This window comes from Gymnoscopelus braueri (assembly GCF_963280865.1).
Source record: "Gymnoscopelus braueri genome assembly, chromosome: 24".
NCBI lineage: Eukaryota > Metazoa > Chordata > Actinopteri > Myctophiformes > Myctophidae > Gymnoscopelus > Gymnoscopelus braueri.
The window spans coordinates 9,642,500-9,661,443 of record NC_137626.1 but is presented as its reverse complement, the minus strand read 5'-3'; the positions used below and the strand labels follow the sequence as shown (position 1 = coordinate 9,661,443).

Sequence of the window (18,944 nt, the reverse complement as noted above, 5' to 3'; positions counted from 1 at the left end):
TTGTCAGTGGGTAATACCATGCCAGGCCACTAGGCGTCGCTGGCGGGCTTTCTTACACCTATATTAATGGGAATTATCACTGTGGCAGCTGTGACCAATGCAACACCTCCAATATTAAGCATTGCAGTCATGCACACAGTCATTCCCATCAAAAGCAGCACTTGCTCTTCGTTTATATGTTGTGTTGCCTTTGTGGTGTCAGTAAAACCACCAGAAAACTGAAGCAAAGCATTATCGAACACAAGAGCACCACACAGAAATGGCAGAAATTAGCCCTTTGCTTTACTATTACAATACATTTTAATGATACTAAGCATAACATATGTTATTTATTTTGTTTATTGTTTATATGAAAAAGCCATGACAAAGGCAACATAGAAAGACCAGTAAAACAGCGTTGCAAAATAGAATAAAATTAAGTAAAACCTTATTTTCTACACAGTGAGATCTGGGTCTGTCAGAAAGTCCAGGATTCAGTTGCCCAGGGTGAGTTGAATGGGTCTATTGGTGATGACTTGGAGGACACAATGGTGTTGAATGCTGAGGTGTATTCAATAAACAGCAATCTGATGTTCCTCAGTTACACATTGATGAAGCATGAATAAAATAATAATAACCAAGCTATAGTAATTAAGTCATAATATTTGCTGGTTTGTATTAACTCTCAGTGTCAGAGTATTTTCATAAAGTACTCCCCCAGTGCCAGCCATTTTCATTTTTTTGTTTTGTTGCTATTTTGTAATTTAATTTTCAAATAGCTTGTCTTCTGCAATTTTAAACACCTACGACAGTTCTACCAGTAGAGAGCAGCAAATCGACACATTGATTACCTCGCTGACTCGCTCGACCCCTCCCAAACAGGCCTACGTCACATCCGGTCAAAAAACGGATGTGACGTTTTCGACAATCTGTGATCGGGGTAAAATACGATGTGATACGCGAACAGCCTTTTTGCATGTAGTTTAAGCGCAAGGGGGCGGGGTGCGGGGGGCGGGTGGGGAGAGAGCCTGGCGACGCGAGCTATGTTAGTGCACTGAGTTGGGGCAAACGCAGTCCCCACAACATAATTTACGATTCTGTGCCTATCGGTACATAACTCGGACGGCGCTTAGTCGACTAGCAGACCATAGGCCGGTCGTCGCGGGCACTCGCGCCTGGAGGCGCTCGGGCGCGACTCCTCGGCCTCAAGGTCTGCTGAGTTGGCGCGCCTCTGTCATGGTCCAAAACTATACTTTAGCGCCGAGTTATGTACCGATAGGCACAGAATCGTAAATGATGTTGTGGGGACTGCGTTTGCCTCAACTGACACTCAGTGCACTAACATAGCTCGCGTCGCCAGGCTCTCTCCCCACCCGCCCCCCGCCCCCTTGCGCTTAAACTACATGCAAAAAGGCTGTTCGCGTCCACGCATGTGATACACGACTACGATGACTGATCGTCACCCAGACCAAAGAGAACAGAAGTGGACCTCTCGTTCGTTTTGTATACCGTGTGAAAAACCGTGACTTTCCCTATTCTGGCCGAAAATGACCGCGGAAAAGAAATGAGAACCGGAAACGGAATCTGCGTCATGAAACCGGGACCCAGTGAGTCTGAAGGAGTCAGGAAGTGAAAGTGATCATGAAAAATAAACAGAATAGCGCGACCACAGTCAAAAGTAAAAACTCTGGATTTCTCGTGCTGGCACGGAGGGTACTCGGGAAAAACTCGGGATATCTCGGGCCGTGGCACTGAGAGAGTTAATGTGATTATGTGTACAACAGTTAATACAATATTTTGATTTTCTCTATATTCACTTAGAGCACCGAAGTCTGACGTAATTTACAAATCCTACCTGGGTCGCGTTTTTTCCCCCAGTTCTGAATTACCAGAGACGTGTTTAAGAGTGGGTCCACGGGACCACCTGGAGGGCTGGGTGTCCCCCTGAGGCGGGGGTCAAAAAATAAACAAATGACCCCGGCGGTTTTTACTCTTCTGGAAGCATCAACTGACGGTGAGAAAACGCTAATGTTATTTCCGCCAAATTAGTAAAATTTTCACAGAAACGGACTGTTTCAATTATGATTGACTGACTTGACAATCATAAACAATACAGAGCCACCTCCCTGACAATATCGTCGAGACAGCTCTTATATGAGACGCTTCTATGACAAAAAGGCATGGGTTTCCGAGGCTACTTCTTTGATGACCCAATTATGTTATACTCCATAGAGAAATTACTTTACGACCCAGGGGATGGAGGAGTGATGTCAGGACTTCTGTACTCAATTGCAACTGTTTAACTTGGGGCTGAATGCCACAGTAAGCTGCAGTTTCATCAATGAAGTTAAGAGGTGGATCACATTTCACAGATACACTTGGATGTATATTTTTCTGAGCAAAAGTTATTAGCCCATGTTCCATCACTGTGCTTGTATACTGCACAGTTCCAGTTAAGATAGTCAACAGGCTGTCCACTGGCCCAGAACCTGCAGAGTAAACATAAATGTATTTAACCACATCCACTCACTCACATACTGTGATTTGATAGAATTACAATAGGAAAACTTTGTAAATGTCTCACTGTGTTTTCAGTGTTGTTCCATTCACCCATGTCCAATTGTCACCCGTGGTCTTTTTCAGACCTATCCAAGATTCTTCACCCCCATGGTTCAATCCCTTGATGAATTCCTGATTTTGTCAATAATTGAACAATAATACATTTTGTTTAATGCATGCAGGTCTTGATGACACACACACACACACACACACACACACACACACACACACACACACACACACACACACACACACACACACACACACACACACACACACACACACACACACACACACACACACACACACACACACACACACACACACACACACACACCTGTTCTTCTTCACTGTTGATGATCACCAGATGTGCTGCTGTCTTCAGACATTGTTCTCTGCTTTCCTCCCAGGTTGTCTTCTCAGTAGATCTGTAATAACAGCTGCATCCAAACCTCTGCCATCCACTGGGACACGACTTGACTAAACATCACACAGGAGTTTTAGTGATGGATTTTCACTGTTCTAATAATCAATTTAACACATAGATTAGTAATAATAAGTCAGTTATAATTAGTCCTTGGCAAACCATTTTTATTTGATATAACTTATGTTTCTGCACCTTTTTTATAATGTGTATGCATGTTTAACTAATGTTTCATAAACACTAAATGCCACATTCCACTTGCACATGTGATTCTGACTGTGACCTGACAGATGGATGGGGGGGATCAGTGATACAGACACACTGTTAAAGACAGACACTCTGGACAGAGTTGAGTGGACATTTAGGATCTATGGCCCGGATTCATAAAGAGGGTCGTAAATATGGGGTAAATAAAGTTCGTAAAGGAGGTCGTATTTTTGGTACTCACAAACTGACGTGCAATTCATAAAGGGGTTCGTATATCCCAGAGACGTGCGTATGACCAGGTTGGTCTGCATCCAACAGCATCCAACTTTTAACGTCACTTTACGGCACAGTGTTGCCATGTCCGCTTATTATAAGCGAATTTGCGCTTATTTTTCTGTAAAGTTGCTTGTAAATATTGGTAGCAGTGCAGTGGGGTGCGTTTTTTTGGGCTTGTTTCTAAAGTGTAGTTGGTTATTTGGGCTTGCTTCACAATTGTTCAATTGTTTTAACCGGTGGTTCTCAAATATTTTTATGTTATGGAATATGTATGTAAAAAGATGATGTTGAAAATAAATCCAGGGCATACAAGTGGAACGCTGCTATCCGATTATGGACCAGAGCTTATTGATTACTTATTGATTAAATTACTTAATTTTTGATTAATATATCACTGTCCTACGCCTGAATGGGGAATGGATCTTCTGGACACAGCTTTCATCACTATAGTTTCCTCATCAGATGGTAACATTTATTAGGCTGTTGTGTGTGGCGTTCATGTGATCAATATACAGTAGATTAGCCTACAAATTAATACCGCGGCACGGACACTGGTGCGTCAGTCCCTCCGCAGTTTCATTAAGCATGATAGCCTATTTTCATTATTACGTGACACTTTGGCTGAGATGGCCCGCTGGCAAACACACCGAGGGACCTAATAATTCAGCTCTAAATGGAACTGATAGCCTAGAAAATAAATAAAAAGCTGTGGAATCTACATCATGTCTATATTATGCATGGGCTACAAGCAATACATCGTTTGACATTTATTTTTTATTTTTTATATATATATGTGTTGACAAATGTTGGGCACATATATATTTTATTTGAGGTTTGTCACTGTTGTAATTGATTTTGGCATGAAGAATAAAGCATTCTAAAGACATACGCACATTTCAGCCCTGGTAAGACAGCCTCGGGGCTGACCTGAGAACGTGCGCACCTGACGCACAAAACACAGACCAAAAAACTTTTATGAATCCGACTGCAGGTGTAGGATTTGTCCTAAATGCCGGTACATACAAAATATGGTCGTAAATCCCTTTATGAATCCGGGCCAGTGATATAAACACACTGTTAATAGTCACCATGAAGATTAAAGTAATCTTGTTACTTTTATATAACGTTTCTACTACCAAGGTCTCAGAGACTTAGTAATATTAGTACAGTCAGTGAGTGATGTAATATAAGGACATTTCATGCATGTCTACATTTGTATTTAACCGTTCAAATCTTATAAACTTTGTTGTATCGCCAACAGTGAAGATAGCAGATATACAGACTCATAACACATTGCAATGTGGTGTGTTGTGAGCTTGTAGATCTGATATTTTTGCTGAATGTTCACCTATTAAAGCCAATGTAACTTTTGTTTAATGAATAAATGTAATTTTGTCCAATCTGTATGGTAGACTCACCCTGCTCTTCTATTGAGACATATAGATTGTGTCAAAGGTCATGTCTCACCTAGACACAGGAACTAACACAAATTTTGACCTGATGGTCAAGATTCAATTTATCCCCTGAGCAAGCAGGCCAGCTATGTTAGTGCAATGGTAAAAATGTCAGCACTTAAGCAGGAAACCAGGTTCAAATCCAGGGTAGAAGAGGAAAGTTACATAGTGCTGCTTTAAGACATGCCCAATAGGGAAGTGAGGGTTTGTGTGGTTATAGGAAAACTGCAATTTGGTTCTATGAAAGTGATGATAAACCAGCAGTGATGAGGCTTTACTTACAGTTTTTAATACCATATCCCTGACAACAACAATAATAAGGGTAATAATAATAATAATAATAATAATAATAATAATAATAATAATAATAATAATAAGGGTAATAATAATAATAATAATAATAATAATAATAATAATAATAATAAACTAATTAATATTCCTTAAAAAAAAGATGTGTAACCTCTCTCACCTGTCTCTGTCTTAGACTGGTTTAATTCATGTTCTAATTGCTGTATCTTCAGGGTCACGTTGTCATATCTGGTCTGGCACTGGGTCAGGTTGGACAGTAACTCGGAATTGGCTGGATTACCTACAGAGGACCAAAAGGAGATGAGTGGAAATGATGAGTGGAGCATCTGTGTGGAAAAGGAGCTTTGAGAAGTAGAATTCCCAATGTTCCAGATCAGGTGTGTTTTTATCAACATGTAGAATAAAGTACTAGGGAACCACATACTATCATATGTGAATTATGGAAGGGTTCTTGTGAGAGACACAAGTGTCATTTTATTAATTTAAGTGCATTAATTTGACCATCTGATACTCACAGTGCACCACTATGCCTATGATTCCTGCTACTAGTAGAAGACACAGCAGTGTAAGACAAACTGCTAACGCTCTGAAGACGTCTCTCTGGATGATGAGCTGTCTCTGGACAACTGGAGGATAATAGTACAATAAAGTTCAACTTTAATATGATCAGCTTGAATGTTTATGTTCATAGAATACAGAGTGAAAAGTATATAAATGAGTGAGTGGCGCAATGGACTTAATCTTCAATTTCTGCAGAAGAGGTGGTGCCATGGTTTTGCACTTTTTCTGTTTTTCCTGTGTCTATGAGGTTGATAGAACTTCATTAAGCCCCCTGGTGGTGTTTTTATGGTGTTTTATGTCTTCTCTGACTATTTTGAGTTTCTACCTGGAGGCTGAAACCTTGAGGGTCAAACGTGCCAATAGAAAAACAGCCCTTTAGTGACATAGTAAAAACATACCCTCCCCCTCATTATCATAACACAACAGGTGTGGGCATGAGGAGGAGGAGGGACTAGGACAGGTGGGTGGTGCTAAGGTGGTGGAGGAGGTGCTAAGGTGAGAACTAGGTATACTCAGTGCCAATGACGTCGCAGACGTCACGTTTTTCATAAGCCCAGAGTGCCAATGACGTCTGAGACGTCATGAAACTGCACTGAGTATACCTAGGCACTGAATGAGTTAATGAACTGGAGGAGTGTACAATTTCTGTACACTTTTTTGAAAAAATCTTCCTCCTAGAATAACCATAATACCTGATGATTATGTTTTAGGGGGGGGGGGGAATCACGGAAAATCACGGCACCCCGTCTTTAATATGTAACAACAATGTAGTTGATTGATTAATAAATAAACTACTACCCAGGCAGATTTTATACTGGTCAAAATTAATGATAATTAGCCTTTTAGTATATATCCATGTGTTAATATTACTATATACGGTAATACTCTCATAATATTATGCAATTTCATACGATAAATACAATATTACTTTATAGTAAGTTTTATATGACCCATTCCAGAATTGCAGGTATATTTCGCATATCCAAGATAAATCTAATTTTATTTAAAAAAAGAATCTGTATTGAAATTCTGTGTATAAACATGCCATGTGGTATCTGTTTTGAGGTTATCACACACACATATAACACACTTTTTATCACACAGATAAGGAATTAAATGCCACATATATATCCACAAAGAGGGGAGAAATCGTGGTATCTCTTTAATGATGACCTCAGAATCATAAGAATCAGTCCACACTCACAAAGTGTTTTCGCACTTTTTTACCCCTTTTTGTCCCCAATTTAGTCATTGTGCCAATTGATTCCTCCCCACATACATTTCTGTCTCACCTGCCAATGAGGAGCCCCCACCGGGAGGTTGCTTTGGCGCCAAAATTTCCCCCGCAGAATCAATAAAGGTCTTATCTTACCATAGGTAACTACTACTTTAAATATTGTGTGACAAGCTTCTGTAGAAAAGATGAGAGATGAGAGGGAAACACTGTAAGTGTGATACTGTGTACCTTGATCTCCTGTAGCCCCCTGTGAGCCAGAGCCTTGGTCTCTGAGACTGTCTGCTCCTTCATAGATGGAAACCTCTCTCACCACCTTCTCTCCTCTCTCCTCCCTGGCTCCTCCACCAGACCTCACACGCTTTGATTTGACTGGCTTTCCAGAAATATCTGTAGATGTCTTAACGGATGACAAAATGCAACTAAGTAAATAATTACTAAAAGTACTGCATATAATGGTATACATGAAGCATTAAGTAATTACAATATAATGCACTATATTTCTAAAATTACTTAAATGTTATGTCACTTACTTTGTCAAATATCTGTGTTGTACTACTTTGGGCTTCACTGTTGCACAATAGAGCTGCTCTGTGGGTGTCTCTCTGGACAACTGGAGAATATTGGGATAAAATAATTCAACTTTTTTAGCATCAGCTTCACTGTTTCATTTCAAAGAACACAGAGTAAATATTATATAGTAGGCTAAGTGATTTGGTGCAATGGACTCTAGAGGTCTTCACAGGTCCTAAATATTGGACCCGAACCTGAATGGACACGGAAAATTAGTTTTGAGATCTGATGGTTCCAAGATGTTACAGAACTCAGTGCATGTCCAAGAGGACAGAGAACAGAGATAATCGGCTTCCGGGTCGGGTATTATATGGACTCCACAAACCCAATCATTTTCTATTGAAAATGCTGTTCTGCTAGATGACAGCGATAGGCTACACTCCATAATGGAATCTAGCAGCAACATATTGCAGCCTACAATCAGTGACAATTACATTAAACTGCATGTTAAATGAAATGTATGGTTAAACAATAGTTGCTTGTTGCCTACGTTGTTCATTAGTCAGTTTTGTGTTCCTGTGGGGATACATTGGTCCATCACATAGGCATGTGGCTTTCAAATGGAATGTAAATTAATTCACAAAGAAAACCTTTTGTCATCGATGTAACCGTTATGCACATTTGTTTTGAAAACCACCCATTACTTTCTAAAAACAAATAATGTGGAAATGTGTATATATAACAGTTAGGTCCATATTCACTGTGTACTCTCTGGCTTGCAGCTAGTTTTCCTCCCTTATTTTGTACTGATAAAATCTTAGCCTATTAGGTCAGTGTAATTATCACACAAGTTACACAGCACTTAATGTGTTTCTCTCCTGATCAGCACTGATAACAGGTGTTCTCAGATCCACTCGTTTATTAGTTTACACAATGATAAACAGATCTGTGAAAATGTCTTCATCTTACAACATGTAATTGTGACTTTCTCAAAAATCCCCTAACTACTTTAAACATTGGGTGACAAACTGCTGCTGTAATGATGTGAGAAGTATGTGCCTAACTACTTCTCTAGAGTCAGAGATGACCATGGGTATTACACCAGAAGGAGCTCCTCTGACCTTGTTCCCCCTAGATTTGGCTCATATGCGTCTCAAACATGGGGGAAAATGCATTCTACTATGCTGCCACCAAAATGTGAAATGCCCTACCAACAGCCATTAAAGATCTCGATTCTCTATCCACAGTTAAAACTGATCTAAAAACATGGCTGTCCTCACTTAGAATTCTACCCCCTACCAGTTTGCCTCCAGAGAGTAAGACAACGAGCTACATGGAAAGAGCCACATGGGTGGGGCATGCTCTGCCCCCGTCCCCACCCCTCTTTTATCTGTAAATATATTTTTTGCTGCCATTGGTGTTGTTATCGATATGTAATGTATTTGGTTCGCTAGCCGCGCACGGGGCTCTAGCGAGGGCTCGCTTATTTTGGGCTACCAAAATCGTGGGATAAAGATTTCCCCCCAAAAAAATACATGGGGGACCCCCTGGGGGTCCGTGGACCCCCTGGGAGTCTTGGGACCCCCTGGGAGTCTTGGGACCCCCGCGAAACATCGCGGACCCCCGTGAAACATTGCGGACCCCTTCGGCTGTTTTTTTTTCTTTCATGAAGGTGGTTGCTTGTTTATGGCGCACATCTGGCAACACTGACCTGTCTGCACCCAACGTGGCAACCCAGACTGCCGAGCGGCTGCGTTGAGACACTGGCGTGTTTTAATGTATTGTGTGGGATGTGCATGACATATTAGCGTGAGTGTGGTGTGATAGAGAGACAAGAGCAAAGTGAAAGCAACGGCGGGGGTTGAAGCGAAGTGGTCGCGTGTGTTGTTGTTGTGGGGAGATTTCAATAGGGACTGCGTGGTGTTGCTCTCGGTTTCGCTCGGCGGTGGTCGGTGGCGGTGCTCACGCTAAAGGGAACAAAATGGTGTACCCGTAATGTTGTCCGGATCGCGGACATTACTGGTCGACCATGTTGTTCCTTAGCGTCAGCACCGACCACCGGCGACGGTGCTGACGCTAAGGAACAACATGGTCGACCCGTAATGTTGTGAGTTTGTGCTGGCCGCAATTAATTATGCTCCGAGGAGGCAAATGTGTGGTGAGCAATGAAAAGTAGCCTACGCCACCCGTAAATTAATTGCGCGCGTTGTGGCTTGTGTTGTTAGTGACATGTGATATTTTGTTGTTGTGTTTAGTGCGAAACAATGAGATGGGAAAATTATGGCTTTTCATCTCTCCAATGTTATAGAGGATGTCTTGTTTATCAACACTTTTGGTGTTATCCTTTTAGCAGAGAGTTTTTGACTGTACTGCTGTACTGTTAACAAACATGTTAATAAAGTATTCAAACAATCATCAACCAAAGATAAATTCTGTAAGTGTGTAAGATGTGTGTACCTTGATCTCCTGTAGCCCCCTGTGAGCCGGAGCCGTGGTCTCCGAGACTGTCAGCTCCTTCATAGATGCAAACATCTCTCACCACCTTCTCTCCTCTCTCGTCCTGCCTCTCCTCCCTGGCTTCTCCATCGTACCTCAAACGATTTGATGTGACTGGCTTGTGAGAAATATCTGTAGACATCTTAATGGATGACAAAAAGTAACTCAAGTTAATTAGTAAAAGTATATGTTAATAATGTACATAATTATGCATTAACCACTAGCGTCCTGGGCAAATATTCAGCAATAAAATTCAGCAAATAGCACATCAACAAGTTCACAACGTGTCACAATGCAGAAAGTTGTGAGCTAGTAGATCTGCTATTTTCGGCAAAGATATTTGGTGTAGAGGAAAACATGGAGGGGGCTTGGTGTAGATCCCTGGAGTACTCCAGTCAATGAATATAGGATAGGTTAAGTCATTACAATATAATGCACTATATTATCACAATACACAATTAATCTAGTTTTAAATGTTTAAATGTTTACTTACTTTGATCAATATCGGTGTTGTCCTACATTGGGTTTCACTGTTGCTGAATAGAGCTGCTCTGTGGATGTCTCTCTGGACAACTGGAGGATATTAGTACAACAGAGTTCAACATTAACATGATCAGCTACAATGTTTCATGTTATAACACACAGTGAGTGAACATTATAGTGTGACAGATCCAGGCCTGTCTGCCTTGTTTGATGTTGGCTGCTCTTACTTGTGCTCTGAAGACAGGTAGCTGATGAGAGTCTATGGTATTTAGCTGGATGGAGGCCTTTATCCCATTAAGACCTGAAGCCGATTCTACAAATGACCTCTAAATCAGTAGTTCTCAAACTTTTTTATGCCAAGGACCCATGAATTGATATATATATATATATTTTTTGTGCTATATAGCTAAAATCTAAAATGACACAGATCCTTTCCCGTTGTAATGGGTTAAAAGGCCAAGGCGGTGGCTCTTTATGGGGATCTCATTTTAAATAAGCCATTGTGCTTTTATGGGCGATCCAGTTTAGAGGACTGTGTATTGTAAACTGTACTTCCATGTACTTTTTCCATGTCTAAATAAAGTACTTCAATCAATTAATCAATCAATCTTTTCCTCTCTCTCTATTCTGGACAGGGAGGCCATTTTGGTTTGGTTTCATTTGTTTCTTTTGCTTCTCACCATATAACATTGTATACATTATTGTAAACTATTAAACTAGTCTATCTAATACAACACTCTTTCACCTTATTATTGTATAAGAGATGTTACAGAACCAACATTACATGTCCAAAAGGAGAGAGAGCAGAGAGACCTGTGATCCAAGGGTCAGGTATTATACCCAATCATTATAATTGCTATAAAAAATGCTACCAGTAGATGAGCGTGAAAGGCTGCTCCATATTGGAATCTATCAGCTACATAGCAGCCTACAAATAAGTGACAATGAAATTAAATTGCATGTTACAAACACGATTAAAACAAGAGTTGCAGTAGCTTACAGTATGATTCACTGTTCTATCAAGTAGGGCCTATGGCGCTTCAAATGAAAGGTAAATTAATTTACAAAGAAAGCAAGAGTTGATCGTTATATCTTTATATGATCTGCTTCAATGTTTAATTTCAAAGAACACAGAGTGAATATTATATAGTTAAATGATTTGGTAGTCCATCATTTTGGACCTAAATGATGGACCTGTCCTGAACTCTCCTGGACCGGCATCCAGATCTGGTATTACAGTATATGGACCCCGATGAACCCAATAATTATAATTGCTATAAAAAAATACCATTCTACCAGTAGACTAGAACTAGCTAGCTACTGTACATAGTAGCCTACAATAAGTGATAACTAAATGAAATTGCTAATAAAATGGATCATTAAAACAATAGCCACAGTAGACTATATATTAGTTATTGCATTTCTTTGGTAATAAATTGGTCTATCACATAGGTGTGTGGCTCTTCACATGGAATGTAAATTAATTTACAAAGAAAACCTTTGTTGATAAGGATGTAATTGTTATGCCCATTTGTTTTGAAAAGCACCCATTCTCTTGAAAAAACAAATGCACCTAATAATAATAATAATAATAACGATAATAATACATATAATGTATATAGCGCTTTTCTCTGTACTCGAGGTCGCTTTACAAAATAAAATAAAAACTACTTTATTAAGAAAATAACCTCTGTTCCACCCCACACCTCCTCAACTCTCCCTCATCCCCTCCCCTCTTCTTTCCATCCCCTTCCTCTCTCTTCTCCTTTCCCCTTTGGTTGTGTGGGTTCATGTCCCATCAGTGCATGCAATTAACTCTGTACGGATTTCGCAGGTTTCCATGGACTGTTACTACGGACCCCCAGCTGGAGTGTGATTGCGGACCAGGCCTCTCCATGAAGCACAACTGTGGATTGCTACTACTATTATATTATACCATTATATATTATCTTAACATTCTTATACTGTACCGTTATATACTATCTAAGATTATTGTAATACTATATTATATTATTATAGACTATCTTTACACTATTATATTTATTATTGTTAATGCTACTACTTGTATTTGCTTGCATCTCCCTCTCTGCCTTTTTCCCTATCTCTCCTTCTCTCTGTGTGTGTGTCTCTCTCTCTCTCTTTTCCCCCGACACAGTCGAGACAGAGGCAGATGGCCGCCCACCCTGCCCACCCTGGGGGAGTTTTTGGTTGCCACTGTCGCAAACATTACTTGTTCAGGGTGGGACAATGTCAGGTCTCTGCTCTACATGTTAAGTGTCTTGAGACAACTTGCGACAGTTCACAGAACTGATCCAGTGCATGTCCAAGAGGCGAGAGAGCAGAGAGACACATCTTTTGTACGACTGTGGATTGCTGCTATATATTCTCTCTCTCTCTCTCTCTCTCTCTCTCTCTCCTCTCTCCTCTCTCCTCTCCCCCCCCCGGCACGGTCGAGGCAGAGGCAGGTGGCCGCCCACAGCCCACCCTATAGGCTGGGGGAGTTTTTTGTTGCCACTGTCGCAAAAAAGGCTTGCTCAGGTTGGGATAATGTCAGATCTCTGCTCTACATGTTAAGTGTCTTGAGACAACTTGTTGTGATTTGACACTTTAATAAAATTGAATTGAATTGACATTTTTAAAATGCACATAATGGTTATTTCCATCTTTACCGTGCACTTTCCCTCCACTCTGACACAACTCAATTGTCATTGGTCCAACATGGTGGCATTAAATATTGGGTGACAAGCTGCTGTAGTAAGGTGAGCAGAGAGAGGAACATTTGGGGAGCGCCATGGAGAGTGGAAGGCTCTTCTGTGTCTGCTCTTCTGTTTCTACCCTGTTTTTCTTTCCTCTCCTGCTCTTACTCTCTAATCCTCTCTTTTCGCAAAAACTACAAAATGATGGGGTATGCACAGGGAAAAAAATAACTTTCTTTACACCTGTAAACCTGTGATGTGACAATAAAGTTTATTCTGATTCTTCTGATTCTAAAGTGTGTTACTGTGTACCTTGATCTCCTGTAGCCCCCTGTGAGCCAGAGCCTCTGGCTTGATCTCGGAGGCTGTCTGCTCCTTCATAGATGCAAACGTCTCTCACCACCTTCTCTCCTCTCTCCTCCTGCCTCTCCTCCCTGGCTCCTCCATCGTACCTCACACGCTTTGATGTGACTATCTTGCCATAAACATCTGTAGACATCTTGAGGAATGACATAAAATAAGTAACACCAGTTTATTAGTAGTTACATGTTAATAATGTACATATATTGTGCATTAAGTAATTACAATAAAAAGAACATGTTATGTCACTCACTTTGTCCAATATCGGTGTTGTCCTACATTGGGTTTCATTGTTGTACAATAGAGCCGGTCTATGGATGTCAACTCTCTGGACAACTGGAGGATATTAGTACAACAGAGTTCAACATTAATATGATCAGCTTCAAAGTTTCCTGTCATAACTCATGTGATGGCCCAAGGCATGTTTACCAGCCGGTTTGTCTGACATGTTGGCTGCTCTTACTTGTGCTCATCAGTTATGATTTTCTTTCCTCATTATTATTTCTAAATATATCTGGACTAACTGGTACTCACTACTGTGGAAGTAATTTGGCGAAATGGACTCACAGCTAGAGGTCTTCAAGGGTTCAAAATGACAGACCAAGGAAATCAATTCCCAAAAAGATTAATGACGGTCCGAATCCTAATAGACCCGTGAAATTTGTTCCGATGTCTGATTGGTTCAGAGATGTTACAGAACCAACATGTTGCATGTCCAAGGAGAGAGAGCAGAGACCAAGATCCGAGGGTCAGGTATTATACCCAATAATCATAATTGCTATTAAAAATGCCCTGCTACTCCATAATGGAATCTAGCAGCTACATAGCCGCCTACAATTAAGTGAAATTAAATGAAATTGCATGTTATAAACAGGATTAAAACAAGAGATACAGTAGCTTGCAGTATTTCTATTACTCAGTTTTTTGTTTCTGTAGTGATACCCTGTTCTATCATGTAGGTAGGCCTATGCGCTTCAAATGAAAGGTAAATGAATTTACAAAGAAAGTAAGAGTTATCATTGTATCTTTATATTATCCGCTTCAGTGTTTAACACAGAGCGAATATTATATAGTTATGTGGACTAAGAGTTCTTAGTCCATCATTTTGGACCGGAGGTCTTCACTAGTCCTAAATGATGGACCCAAACCCTCATGGACCGGCATTCAGATCTGGTATTACAGTATATATGGACCCGATAAACCCAATAATGATAATTGTTATTAAAAATACCATTCCACCATGGGAGACTAGAATAGAGGGCAGTGATAGGCTATACTCCATAATGGAGTAGCTACATAGTAGCCTAAGTGCAGTGGTGGAAAAAGTACTAAAATGTTTTACTTAAAGTAAAAGGATCAATACTGCAATGTAGAAGTACTCTGTTACAAGTAAAAGTCCGGAATTCAAAATGTACTGAGTAAAAGTACAAAAGTATTGATATCAAAATGCAGGGCTGGGGAGGACTGTTACACGGTCCGCCGTGCCTGGTTCTCACCGGGCGGAGCGGGGTATTGCAGCATATGTGACCATTGAACGCCGGAGGCCGAACACACACCCACAAAAACAAATATTAAAGTTACATACTACTACATACTGTCATTAAATTAATGATTAATTAATTATAACCTTTATCACCGACACACCAGTGTGTGTGATGATGATCACTCTGGCTGGCCTGCTCTGAAACGACATGTGTCTCTCTCCCCGCTGCGGCACGTCTTCTGCATGTGTGTGTGTGTGTGGGTGTGTGTGTGTGTGTCAGTGGTGGAGATGCTTGTGCGGTCTTGAGGAGATGCCTGTTTCCCTCATTGATGTAAAGTAACTAAGTACATTTACTCAAGTACTGTACTTAAGTACAATGTTGAGGTACTTGTACTTTACTGGAGCATTTCCAATTTTCAATACTTTAACTTCTACTCCACTACATTCCAGAGGCAAATATTCTACATTGCAGTATTGATACTTTTACTTTAGTAAAACATTTGAATACTTTTTCCACCACTGGTGGTGACTCACGAGGCGACCGTGATGAGCAGAAGCCTGGTTCCCTGGTGCTTTTTCCACACAGCATTCGCAAATGTATATGAATGTTTTTAATTAGCAGCTGTGTTAAAGTATTGAAGATTGTGAAACATGGGCAATTATATACTTTCATTAATTAATCAATAACCTTTATCACACAGCGAGTATGTGTGATCACTCTAGGAGCTCTAAACCGGCATGTGGATGCCGGTCCTTCGACCCCTCTCAGAGGACCTCAGAGGACCACAGCACCCGACCACAGCACCCGACCACAGCACCCGACCACAGCACCCGACGGGAGGTCTCAGTGCTGCGGTCGTGTGTGTGTGTGTTTGTGTGTGTGTCTTTCTCTTTTTACTAAATAATCAGTGTATATACAATAATGTCGCTCCACTAATAGCGAAGCATCAAACCATGAAATAAACTATCTGTCTGTCTACGGGCTCCGGCCGTGGAGGGAGCGGGACTCCCGCAATCACCTCTGCCCCGAGACAGCAGCAGCTGAGTGGGGAGACGAGAGGCAAACCACGGCAAAAAACAGGAAATACTGCATTTTTTTTTTTTTTAATTGTTAATTTGTGTATATAAAATATAGATTCCCTGTCGAATCTCCTAATTACACCAACATTGTTCTTGTGAAGTAGTTAGTTTGAGCTTTTTTATTAAGATTATTAAGTTTCGCTTTTGACATTTCCAGCATAGGGAACCACAGAGTGGTGCCTCGCCGTGAGAGAGTCTCCTCTGACGGACTCCCTGGAGAGCAGCGGTGGGGGTAGCGACCAGACAGCTCGTTCAGTTATTTAGCAGCTTGTTTAAAAACATTCTATAGATTTTTTATCCATAAATAGGTTATGTAGTAACTAAATACTTCAAAATGCTGTTCTAACAGCCCGTTTTGTCTCGGCTCAAACAAGCACACTAGTGGAGACTTGAGTGATAAGTACTTGGACAAGCCCAGTTTGATTTAAAAAAAAAAGGTAATCAAAATGGATTTCTGCTTTTTTTTTTGTTCAGCTTTATTTGGTGTGAACGAAGCTTTAGTGTCTTGAGACAACTTGTTGTGATTTGACACTTTAATAAAATGTTATTGAATTGAATTTTTTTAAATGCACATAATGGTTATTTCCATTACCGTGCACTTTTCCGTGCACTTTTCCTCCCCTCTGACACAAATCAATTGTCATTGGTCCAACATGGTGGCGTGTCCCATTGGAAAATACTACTTTAAATATTGGGTGACAATCTGCTGTAGTAAGGTGAGCAGAGAGAGGAACACTTCGGGAGCGCCATGGAGAGTGGAAGGCCCTTCTGTGTCCGCTCTTCTGTTTCTACCCTGTTTTTTTTCCCTCTCCTGCTCTTACTCTCTATCCTCTCTCATTTCGAGAAAACTACAAAATGATGGAGTGTGCACGAAAACAAAAGAACTTCACCCACTTCTTTACACCAGTAAACCTGTGATGTGAAAATAAAGTACATGCTGATTCTTCTGATACTAAAGTGTGTTACTGTGTACCTTGATCTCTGGTAGCCCCCTGTGAGCCAGAGCCTCTGGCTTGATCTCGGAGGCTGTCTGCTCCTTCATAGATGCAAACGTCTCTCACCAACTTCTCTCCTCTCTCCTCCCTGGCTCCTCCATCGTACCTCACACGCTTTGATTTGTCTATCTTGCCATAAGTATCTGTAGACATCTTAAGGAATGACATAAACAAAGCATCACAAGTTAATTAGTAGTTACATGTAAATAATGTATATATATATCATGCATTCAGTGATTACAATATAATTAACTCTATTCTAATTATATTTACATGTTATGTCACTCACTTTGTCCAATATCTGTTGTCCTACATTGCACGGGCTTCAGTGTTGCACAATAGACTGAGCTGCTGTCTGTTCTAGTCTCACTTTAACACTGTCAGACAAAAGCAAGTGCTTTTGGACACCTGTGAACGTGCGTGCATGCATGTGCCCACAAACACTGTGCAGAATAACCAATAGACTCTTCACCACAGATGTTCGTGTGAACGACGCCATGAATTGACCAACAGTTATGGCTTTCAGATGTGTGAATTCCTGGGCGGGGAAAGTGAATGAAAAGTTCTCTTCACCTTCCTCACAACTACCATTTTCTCATTACCCTTCAGTAGTGGGGAAATCATGTGATTCTGATGTGAACAGATTTTAGAGAGTTAATAAAATCAATTATGAAGAGTTCATAATAGTGGTGATACTGTGGTATTGTATATAATAATGATGTCTAGCAATGTATGATGTTAAATGACAAATAATGATTCTGAAAACACGTTTACCTTTTTTTATTTTCAACATTTTTTTCAACAAATAAAATGGGGTACCCACCTGCTCTGCTGTGCTACGTAACCTTATGTACAGGTTTATGTGTAGGGCATCTGAGTCAGTAAATGACATCATTGCTGTCATAACGAACCCTACGCACAGTTCTGTCAGGTTGTCCTCTAGACTGTGGAACCATTGGCGCACATGTCTGTATGTCAATGTGGGCTATTTGCATTTTATTTTATTTTTTTGTTGTATAATTGTAATATGAATCTCCCTGGGTCTGAAATAAAGATCGAATTGAATTGAACACAGGCCTTGAATTGAATGACATCTCATGCCATACGTCCATTTTAAGGCTTTGACCAAGGGCCAAACCACAGATGAGTGTACATGTTTTGAGTTCATATAGTGTGCATCGGCGTAGTTAGTCATTTTAAATTCAGTTAATTGGGTTAATGCTGTGGTGACCTTTGTAGTTGCTAGAAAGTGGCAGGCAACAAAATCCCTGAGTGAGTGATGTGTTAATTTTTGTGACATGGAATACTCACAGTGCACGGCCAGGCCTATGGTCAATGAAAAAGGCCGTGGTGGAGGTCAATGACTCCTACAGGGACAAACTGGAGGTCAAGCTGCATGACAATAGCTCCAGAGAGGTGTAGGAGGGGTTGAAAAGGAAGACAGGCTACAAACAGTCTGGGTCTGGTTTGATCTCCCAGTCCCTGTTCAAACACGCCTACCCACCACACCACCCACCCACCCACCCACCCACCCACACACACACACACACACACACACACACACACACACACACACACACACACACACACACACACACACGCACACGCACACGCACACGCACACACACACACACACACACACACACGCACACACACAGCAGAGGAAATGTCAGAATGTCATACTCATATTGTGATCACACATTGACCACCGTGCACAGAGAGTTTCGTGCAGAATGCAAAATGGTTATTACGTTTGTTAATCCTGTGAATGCATGACATTTGACTGAAAATGCTAGACTATTGTATGATTTTACAGAAATTGCAGCTGAATACAT

General features: G+C 40.8%; 2 protein-coding genes across 5 annotated transcripts in view; both read right to left on the bottom strand.

Annotated features, from left to right (window-relative positions):
- The window catches only part of LOC308080781 (CD209 antigen-like protein C), a 72,214-nt gene that overhangs the window by 37,679 nt on the left and 15,591 nt on the right, over nt 1-18,944 (bottom strand). The window lies entirely within an intron of this gene.
- On the bottom strand, nt 1,797-17,558 carry LOC308080773 (uncharacterized protein). 3 transcript variants are annotated; one of them, XM_080422749.1, is made up of 13 exons: nt 17,399-17,558; nt 17,088-17,262; nt 13,805-13,887; nt 13,504-13,690; nt 10,506-10,585; nt 9,974-10,154; nt 7,537-7,616; nt 7,235-7,403; nt 5,724-5,834; nt 5,369-5,488; nt 2,876-3,018; nt 2,564-2,670; nt 1,797-2,468 (listed from the first exon to the last, which is right to left on the bottom strand). In XM_080422749.1, exons 2-13 carry the CDS (start codon nt 17,260-17,262, stop codon nt 2,339-2,341), a joined length of 1,566 nt encoding a protein of 521 aa, XP_080278875.1. In that variant the 5' UTR covers nt 17,399-17,558; the 3' UTR covers nt 1,797-2,338. The 3 variants fall into 3 exon arrangements, with proteins under 3 accessions (XP_080278875.1, XP_080278876.1, XP_080278877.1); XM_080422750.1 differs by lacking the exons at nt 7,537-7,616; nt 9,974-10,154; XM_080422751.1 differs by lacking the exons at nt 9,974-10,154; nt 10,506-10,585.

Excerpts from the sequence above, each read along its gene's own strand:
- LOC308080773 (XM_080422749.1), bottom strand. The coding sequence starts at position 17,262 with ATGTCTACAGATACTTATGGCAAGATAGACAAATCAAAGCGTGTGAGG. Across the intron at positions 7,404-7,536 it reads CAACACAGATATTTGACAAA|ACATCTACAGATATTTCTGG; the intron begins GTAAGTGACATA and ends TCATCCGTTAAG. Across the intron at positions 3,019-5,368 it reads CCAGTCTAAGACAGAGACAG|TCAAGTCGTGTCCCAGTGGA; the intron begins GTGAGAGAGGTT and ends TGTGATGTTTAG.